The sequence below is a fragment of the Apaloderma vittatum genome, unplaced genomic scaffold, assembly GCF_000703405.1.
Source record: "Apaloderma vittatum isolate BGI_N311 unplaced genomic scaffold, ASM70340v1 scaffold22300, whole genome shotgun sequence".
Taxonomy (NCBI): Eukaryota; Metazoa; Chordata; class Aves; order Trogoniformes; family Trogonidae; genus Apaloderma; species Apaloderma vittatum.
This window is the reverse complement of record NW_009695422.1, coordinates 32,188-42,289: the sequence shown is the minus strand read 5'-3', so window position 1 is coordinate 42,289 and position 10,102 is coordinate 32,188. Positions and strand designations below refer to the sequence as shown.

At 39.2% G+C, this 10,102-nt stretch overlaps 1 protein-coding gene across 1 annotated transcript in view; it reads left to right on the top strand.

The window, feature by feature from the left end:
- Positions 1-6,910, top strand: part of DCLK3 (doublecortin-like kinase 3) — an 11,179-nt gene extending 4,269 nt beyond the window's left edge. The window contains exons 2-4 of the mRNA XM_009871321.1: positions 4,409-4,541; positions 5,460-5,627; positions 6,431-6,910. Of these exons, the coding sequence (XP_009869623.1) occupies positions 4,409-4,541; positions 5,460-5,627; positions 6,431-6,627 (498 nt within the window). The 3' untranslated portion in view covers positions 6,628-6,910. The remainder of the gene's footprint in view (positions 1-4,408; positions 4,542-5,459; positions 5,628-6,430) is intronic.
- The last annotated feature ends 3,192 nt before the right edge of the window (positions 6,911-10,102 follow it).

Genomic DNA, 10,102 nt, shown 5'->3' with positions numbered 1-10,102 from the left:
AATCCTTTCTATCCCTACAGAGGAAAAGGAGGAAAAGCATTTTGATTTCTAGCGAGTTGTAAAGTTATTAACGCAGGAAAGAGTTGGAAACATGGTTTAATTGCTAATTCACTGCACTACTGTTCCTCTTACGGAACTTACCTCTGGTTACAAACTTCTGTGGCAGTCCACCATCATCTTTTTTTGCTTTCCCCCTCCCTCTTTCACTACTGCGTCTGCCCACAATGCTCAAACTCCTTCGCAGCTTAACTGTGAGGCAGGAGGGGGGTGACTTGTACTGCAAAAACAAAATCTGTTTGACAGCTGGTGTGAAGACAGCTGCTCTGACACCCTCCCATCTGCTAACAGAATCACCTCATTTGGGACTACGTGTTCAGCAAGAAAACCTTTGCTACCAAGGATGAACAATGTGTTGTGTTTGGTCCCACAAGAGAAGCCAGTCACTTCTTTAGTGCTACCCAGAGGAGCAGGATTTGCTGGCAAGATTTTTAGCTAAGGGATTGTTTAATTCCACAGGTGCTGGCATTTCTTGACTTGTCAGTGACAAATGAATTTCAAAGTGTGGTGGTGTTTTTCCAGGTTATAGCTGTAAAATTCATGAATTCTCCTCCTTGCTGCCTTCTAGGAAGAAAGGAAGGGTTGTATTTTTGATTGTATACTCATCTCTTTGTCAAACATACTTCCCAAACATACTAATAGTTTAACACTCAGCTTCATAAATGTATTTGAGCCCCCCTCCTTTTTCTCTCTTTCAAGTTTTGATATATGTGAGAACCTGAGGTAAGCCTTTCTGTCCTTCAACTTTGCTTTTGGGTCATGATTTACATATACACAAGGCACTGTCAGAGGCTTCTGAGTGCATTTGAGTTAAAATCCTGTTTAACCAGCTGCCTGTCAAGAGCTTTTGGCATGATAAACCTACACAGGGAATTTACTGTAAGGTTTTTCGTAGAGATATTTCTAGCTAGGAGTAAGGGATGCTTGAAACTGAAATGTGTAAGCAGTACTTTTTTTCTTTAGCTCTTCTGTTTCTAGTACACAAAATGCTCCATGGGCTAGCTTGCTTTCCTCATGTCTGTAAGAAGAATCTGTGCTACCATGTATATGTATGTACAGAGAAATAGTCATGCTATAAATCATACTCTTAAACATCCTGATGGATTTCACAAGGTAGGTGTGAAGTACTGGGAATCATCAACAGACAGGAGAAAAGGAAAGAACAATTTATCCCTCTTTGAAGATGAACTTGGCTTTGTATTAGCGCATTATAATCTTCTGGATGTATGGCTAGGATAGCTAGAACTCTTCAGACAATTTTCTGATAACCTGGTACGGCAACTGTATTTGAGAGAGCGGGTGAGAAGTTCTGACTGCTTTTAGTCGAAGACTACTGGATTGTTGCTTCCGTTGCAGCTGAAGGACGTGTAGTTGTATGGCTCAAATTGTTTACAGAAAGTGTACTGAATAGTGGTCTTCATTATATCAATTAATTCTATAGGCAGGTACGACAAGGCAACACTTTGAAATGGACTTTTGGAGCCATTCTTTGCAGTCTTGAGTGCAGAAACAGTGCTAGCTGGCTTTCAGGTGTCACAGTCAGGCTAGCGCATTCCTTTAGTGTTACCATTTTTGCTTTGTTCTCACCATTTCACAGGGTGCACACTGCGGATATTGGAGGCTAGATCTCTCTTGAGCAGGTTGTACTTTCCTGTGATACTGCTACGAGTAAGTAGTCTGGCCTCAGGAAGGAGTAGAAGCAACCTGAGAAGCTTTTGTTTCTGCAGCAAAGCATATCTGAATGCTGCAGGTGATGCCAGGTGAGGGAAGAGTAGACTGGAGAGGACAAGGTTGGGGATGAAGGGAATGCTCACTCTGCCTGAGCTGACTTCTGGAGTTGTTCTGAACATGGTGTTAGTGAAGATGCTAAGGAGTTCTGGGCTGAGGTTCTTGGGCATGTTGACAAGTTACATGCTGCTTTTGAGATGATTGTCACAAAGCTGTGAACACCTACTCCCAGTGTGTGCTGTTCCTACCTGTTGAGTTGTTAAATAAAAAGAAAGCTCATCAGTTTTATTCTGGAAGAACAGGTGGTGCAGTGTTGCCACCTTGTGCTCTGATGAGAGATCAGGAGTCCTGCTAAAAGAAAAAGTACAAAAAATGTATTTTACAAATTTTTTCTGCTGATTTGGGAATTAGAATTAAAACCAGTATGTTCTCCACCACTCTACTCATTTCTAAAAAATTATATAAGAATTTCAGTATTATTTGTCTTAGTGCAGTAGCATGCAAGGTTTTAGTTGAAATTCCATTTTGCACAATTGTCTTAAATAATTTAAAAAAGCTTTATACAAAAGGAAAATACATTCATGCTTATATTTTCATAGTACGTATAAAACTGAGCATTTCAGTTACGAATTTTTGTAGCATTCTACCACTATTACCCCTGGTGAGGGACTTTTCAGGATTTGGTGAGAGACTTTTTAAGATGTTGGGTAGTGATAGGACTAGAGGGAATGGATTAAAGCTAGAGAGTGATAGGTTTGGATTGGATGTTAGGAGGAAATTCTTCACCCTGAGGGTGGTGAGACCCTGGCACAGGTTGCCCAGAGAGGTGGTGGAAGCTCCATCCCTGGAAGGTTTTAAGGCCAGGCTGGATGGGGCTCTGGGCAACCTGATCTAGTGGGGGATGTCCCTGCCCGTGACGGGGGGATTGGAACTAGATCTTTAAGGTCCCTTCCAACTCTGACGATTCTATGATTCTCTTGTTGGATTATGAATCCTGTGAATAGATGCTCTTCTGGAAAGTAGCTTTGTAATTTATTTTCATTTTTGTCAGCTGTTGCCTCCACAATGCATCATGGCAAAAACATACTCTCATGTTGACTAATGTAATAGAGAAAATGGCTATGGCATTTTAGTGTTCTCCTGCAGAAGTGCTGACTGCATGGTTTTAGTAAACTTTATTTTCAGTTTAATACAAAAAATCTTTTTTCCTAGAAAAACAGGAAAAAGCCTGAAATGCTTTGGTTAATCAAAACTAGCGGAGCATTTGTATTTTTTATAAAGAAGATAAAAAGGGATTAGTAGGCTGTAATATTTTATAGTGGAAAATTTTCTTCTTAAAAAAAAAAAAAGGACAGACAAACACCCCCAAACTTTTTGTTTATTCAAAATTGGATGAGTGCCTACAATTTCTATAACGATGAAAAGTAGGGATTAGACAGATTTAAATGTGGGAGAGTGAATTTTGTCCCATATGAGACCATCTTGAATTCTGGCTTTCTTAAGCACTGTCTGATGGCAGAGCATGAGGTGTCAAAGCCTGGGGTGTACCTGTAGCATTGTATTCCAGTTTGCCCATTCAAAACTGGAGTCCACATTTCCTTGGCTTTCTTGTAGACATTTTAGCTGCTGATCTCTTTCCAAATAGTTCCTAAGACGGACCAGTTTTCATTTAAAGCAAATTCGTGGGGTTGCCCCGACCCAGGTGCAGGACCTTGCACTTTGCCTTGTTGAACCTCATGCACTTGAGCCTTATGAGATACAACAGCTTCTCTAGGTCCCTCTGGAGGACATCCTGTCCCATAGGCGTGTCAACCCCAAACTTTGCGTGTCACCTGCAAACACTGAGGGTGTACTTGATCCTGCTGTCTATGTCATCGTTGTATTTTGTTTCTTAAAATAATGTTTCATCGACTACATTACAAAGTAATGCTGAAGGCCCATGCATGCAAAATTAGAAGGGAGAGAAGTGTTTTAATTACTTTCAAGGTGGATGTAGGAGATGGGAACTGCCAAAAAAGAGCTGCTTAGGAGGACATTCTGCCTGGATCCATATCTCCAACTCTTAGTGTGTGATGTATTCAGGCCAGCAGTTAGAGTAGCAGACTACTTTGCAAAGAAAGGCAACGTTTGGGGGTTTATTTTCTTTTTTTTCCTTTTTTTGTTTGTTTTAGTTTTGCTGTTTTGTTAGATGGATATGATGGAGACACACTTTTCCAGTCACATTGTAAAGTCAGTAACTTACCTGGGAACATTACATTTAAATTTAAAGATGCCCACAGCATTCTTCCTTGCTTTCCCAGGGGAAGAGTTTATTTTCTCAAAGAGAAAATAATAACATTTAGTTGATTCATGGTTAGTTTTTCTTGTCCTCCTTTTCATTTATTTGAAATGGCAGTGTGCCAGTGTTTGTAGACCAAAGTTTTCTTCTTTTTCTATTATTGCCTCTTAAGTATCTGCACTTACTGAATATTGTTTATAAAAATACCATTTCCTTTTGATGTTGCTTTACTTGAAGGCACAATGATTAGAACTTCTTCCTGTTTATTTTTAACTACTTCCTTTATCTTTTGCTGTCTTAAAATGCCTCTGGACTAAATACATGTAATTTTTTTGTTGAGTATAGGTTCAGCATAACGCAGATAAATCAACTACACTGAAACTAGCAGATTTTGGCCTTGCAAAGCAGGTCACAAAACCCATATTTACTGTGTGTGGAACACCAACATATGTTGCCCCTGAAATACTTGCTGAGAAGGGTGAGTATTTATAATTTGTCCTAAATCATACAATTCCTCTGAACTTTCTAATCATGGGAATATTTCAGAATGTTTCAACCTACTGATGTGTCTTTGCAGGGTAGGAGGTTGACTCGCAGTGTTGTCTGTGAAAGGAAAGGAAACCTTTTAGCTTTTGATAAACATGAGCATGACATCGGTCATATTTGCATTATTAATGTGTATGGTAATACAACACTGATTTCCAAGCAGATGAGTGTAAAGTATTGCAGATGATAAGTGCTGAAATGGGGAAATGAGCAAAAGTTCACTTTCCAACCTGAGAATAATCAGCCCTCTTTCATGATTGTAACCCAGATGACCTTCCAAGGCCCCTAGTGATGCAAAAACATGCACAGGAATGTTAAACTTAGGTAAGAATACAAAACATGTTTTGCATCAGAAGAAGTTTTGGAGAATTTGTATCCAAAAAGATTCAGACCTGGAAAGGAGTCAGTTTTTGTGATAACTAAAACAAAGCTATTTCTGTTTTTTGTTTGGTGAGGCTGGGTTGCACATCTCCACTTATATGCAATTTCAGTGGAAACTTGGCACTTTTCAAATGTGTTTTTCAAAGGGAATCTGAGGAGGACTGTTCTAGAAATACATGCTGTGTTTTCTCAATTAGTCTCTGATTGACACTGGACTTGTGAGACAGTGTTTGTGAAACATCTTGGAGAAGTGACACTTTGTGAGAGCTGTAATTATTAACAGACACAGCAGCTCAGCTTGTAAGTGTGGTGTACCAGCCACTTATTCTTCTGCTGACCTTGTCTTTTTGAGAAACTGAGCAAAGCTTCTGTGTTTCCTGGAAAAGAAAGCGAAAAAGAAACAGTTCTCTAGCAGTTGTGAGTTTTCTTTCTAAACCAGGGCTTTTGACTTTGTCTTTTTTTTCCTTAGGCTATGGGCTCGAAGTAGATATGTGGGCAGCTGGTGTGATCCTTTACATTCTGCTCTGCGGTTTTCCCCCTTTTCGCAGTCAGGACCGTGATCAAGAAGAGCTGTTTCAGATCATACAGCTGGGTCACTATGAGTTCCTTTCTCCGTACTGGGACAATATTTCTGCAGGTATATTACCTGAGTAGGAAGAAATCCCTTCTGTTCAGAACTGTGAGCTCAATGAACTTGGGACTCTCTTACAGGTCTCCTTCAAGTGATTCTGTGTTTGCTTTGAATGTGAATTTAATCCTGTGGCTGTGAATCTGAATATTAGGTCTGATTGATTTGATGAGTCGCTCTCTCTCTGAGGCAAGAACAAGGATTTTCCTCACCTCGCCTTTATGAGTTGTCTCAGTACAAAAAGATACCAAAAGATTCTCCAGGTTTATGTTAGATTATAAAGACATATGCAACAATCTCAAAAGGTGAAAATGAAATCCTTGCTCTGCAAAACACTGTGTGGCTTTTCTATCAAGATCAATGGGGTTTCCACGTAGTATTTTTTTTCCTTTCTGCAGAGTAGTACAGTGTCTTTTGTGTACTCTTCCGAAACCCTAAGCTCCCTCTCTCCCTATACAGCATTTTAAAGAACATGCTCTTTCAGCTTTCTGTGACTTTTATATCCCTTGAGGGATGAAATACCCAGTGCTAATTCCTGGAAATCTGAACACGTAGCCTGACAGCTTCAGCATGCTCTCAAGGTTAAATTCCATTCACTTTTTCCTCTCTTTCTAAAGGGGAGAATGACACCAGTAAAAGATATGCTGGAGATTTAACATCTGTCACTACGATAGAGTATCTCCTGGGATAGTCACAAGAGTCATGCTAAAATTAATAAGAAGAAGGAAGGACGACGTTTTGTGTCGGTATAACTGTCAGCGCCACCGCCTCACTGTTCTTTTCTCCTGTCTCCTCTTTTTTTTCTTTAATAGCAGCAAAAGACCTCATAACCAGGCTGTTGATAGTGGATCCCCAGAAGCGCTACACAGCACGACAAGTACTTCAGCACCCTTGGATCAGAACAGCTGGAAAAACCAACAACAGAAATTTGCAGAGGGAAGTGACAATAAACATTGAGCGTCATTTCCGAGCCCAGCGCCGAAAGGAAGTTGTTAATGAGGACACGTGAAATCTCTTCAAGCTTAACTAGTCTTCTTTTTATTGATAAACAAATTATTTATGTTTTATTTTCTAAATGAATTGGGCCTTTAGTGTATAGCTGTGGCTGGCTATTGCCATGCCTTTTATTTTGATTCTGAGATTCTGAAGAAGGACAGAGATCGAATTTGCATCCACCTCCCTCTGATATTACTTGGGACTTTCTCTATTGACAGTACTGGGGACTAGCTATTTTCTGGAGGGTATCTTGTTTTTTTAAATACCCATTTAGGCTTTTACATTACAAAATGTATATCTGTTTTAGATGACAAATGTTGGCTTCTGTGGCTGACACTAGTGATGACTCGTCTCTTTTTGTATGATATCTTCCAGAGGTTTTGTGTTTATAATGTTTTCAAAATGGCCATCTGCATACACATCCTGCACTGATTCTCTATACTGTCTACTTGCTAATTCCTGCTAGCAGTGGAGAAGGTGAAGGAATAAAAAAAAGTAAATATATTCCTTAGCTGTAGGATATGTTAAATAAGTATCAAGATACTATTTATTAAGTTCTGAGGGAAGAAATTCCTTATAGACTAAGATATTTCATGGTATCTCCCTTGGCAACATCTTCCATTGGATGTTCTCAGAGGCAGGGTAATAGATGGTGCAGTGTTTCTTTAAAATGATAGTGGCGCTACATAATGTGGTAGTTTTTGTTTTTGAGGAAAAAGTAGGATGATGTCATGGCTGATACCTTTGCAAGACTACAATAATAACTTTCAAAGACCTTTTCTTCCTACTCTGGAAAGTAGGAAGTTAAGTGATTCTAAGGGAACTTTGATTCTTTTCCCAAAGGTGTATTTATGGAATGATAACTCAACCTTGTTTTCATACCAGTTTTTTCTTAGGAGCCATCCACATGCATTTGTGACCCTTCCATTCTGATGGAGAAGAGAGCTGGGAAGCTGCTTTTGTAACTTAAGTTAACCCTTACCTTCATGGTCCCACTTTCATCAACACAGTTCACAACTGAATAGCTTTTATATATTTTTTCAGTGTAGTTTAGCAATTGTTGCGGTTTTTTTCCCTGTTGCCTTCCCCAGGGACTCTTTTCTCCTTGCTTCCATGAGAATGGGCAATGGGATAAAATTACATTAAAATTCAACTTGGGGAAAAAACAACAGCTTGTTGGCTATGGAAGGATCTCCCAGGGGAAGAGTCAGATGTTTTATTACACATGGTTTTTATAATTTATTTGGATGCAGTTTTAAAGAAATCGGAGGGGGGGGGGGGGTGTGGAGGGAGGGGAACACTGTCCTGAGAAGGGCTGTGACCTAGAACGGAATTTTTGAATCTCAGAATTTTTTATTTAACTAACTGAATCCAAAAAGCACTTGAGTTTCCCATTTTATAATGCATTGTCCACAAGTTCCATGTGCTAACAAATAGTAGTGATGTTAAAATATCAGTAATATTAGCATTGAATTCATAGCTTGTAGAAATCAGTGAGGGTATTTTACAATTGCAGAGCTGCTCCTCTGCCTGTGTGTTTCATAATGAGAAATGCCAGAAGCATTTCAGAATCAGTAGAACATTTTCATAACTGTATGAACCAGAATATTATTTTTGGTGAGTGCTATTTTTTTGTGTGAACTTTCTGAATTACCAAAAATTGTGAGGTACTGTCATTATGTTTCCATTTCAACTTGTGACTGTTTTGCTGCAAGAGTGAGGTAAGAAAGTAGAGACAACTTGGCTCTTCAATGAGAATTGCACTGTCAATGGAACTGGCTTATTCTTAATATATATTGGGATAAGTCTTACTCTGGGGTTCAAGAATTTGTGAAACAAACTGGTCAAGTTTTTACTGTATGCCCAAGTAGTATCTATATCATGTATCATACCTTTGCTTCAGGGGCCCTGACTTGGGAAGACTTTCCCTTTTCCGGAAAACAAGAATGGATTTAACTGCTTTCCTGAGTTAAGGCTGTGGGTAACCTAGTATTCTAAAAGCATTAAGTGGTCTTTGAGTACTAGTAATAACTTTTCTTCGGTTAATTTAAGTCTATTTTGGATAGGAAACTGTGGAAAAATAGCTTCTGATGTGCAATATTATATTTTGTAATTATCTTATTTTTAATATAGTCATTTAGGAATAAAGTTTGAAGTGACAAAAAGAATATTTTATCAGCAATGAATCTGATGTTTTGGAGATTGTGTTACGAGTTGCTTTTTTCACCTTTAGGAAAGCCTTCTGTAGCCTTATTCGTAGTGCAGAAGGTAGGGAATGTGCTTGTAATGAATATAAAAGTAAGTATTATTTTTTTTGAAAGATTTAGTTTTTCTCTCAAGTTCTCTGGGTCCCAGGTGGACTAAACATGGACTGTGCTGTGTACTGTCACTATGTTGCATCTGTAAGTACAGACCCTGCAGTGCTGGTGTTGCTGATCGTAAGTCCTCCTTTTTCAGGCTAGAGGCTGAAGAAGCTTCTGGGTGATTCTCAAGGGTTTTGCTTCTTTCTTTCTTTCTTTCTCTCTTCTGCTTCAATATTCCTTCTCTTCTCCTGTTACTTTCCTGCTCTGCCTCTTTACTGCTCTAAGGAATCCAGGTCCCCAGTCATTATTGTTTAAGCTGCTTGAACTAATTAGAAAACATGATTTTGGAGAGCTCAGCCTCGAGCAAGGCTTGCTGATGGTGAAAATGAATATGATTAGAGATGACTCAAGACAAAAAAAAATGGTGGAAATCCTGTATGGGTCTCAAAGGTCTCCAGCATACCCTCATCTCTGACCACATTTCGTCAAGCTTTTCTCTTCCTGCCGAATGACATTCCAACACAGACCTGATCTTAATGCTCTGTAAGACAGTTCCTAATACATGAACCAAATTCGTGCTCCAGAGGTGAGGATTTTTTGCCGTTCTTTTGCCGTTCTTTTTATGACTCCTGTCTCCTTGGCTTCTGGAGTCTTGCTTTGAAAATGTGTGCCCAAGAGACTTGTGATTGAAACTGCATTACAGCAAAGACTCTCTGTCCTCTGAGATACAAACACACTACATTTTTTTTCAAGAATGACTCTTTATCAGAGATTCTTTAGCTACTCTGTGGAATTAGCTGAACTCAAACCCCATTAAATCTTCTATCTCCCTCCTGACCGGCATTGTAGATGGATAGATATCTGTGTTACTATGTTATCTATGTTATGGCTATCTCTGTTACTGCAGTGTTTTGCTGTAGGGTGAAAGAGGGGTCGTGAGATGTTATCTGTTGAGCTTGGGCCACTTTGGGTTGTGGTCTTACTTATGAAAGTGACATTTTTAGAGTTGACTGCTTGCTTTTCTGCAACTATCCAGGTTTGGGATGGTATTCAGTCTACTTGAGACTATAGTAAATTTGCCTTTCTTAGAAACTGATTTTCCCAAAGGCAAGTAAGTATTGGTCTGAAGTCTTTCTCCTGTTTCTTCTGTCTACTAGATTTCATTTAATTTAAGCAAAATATGGA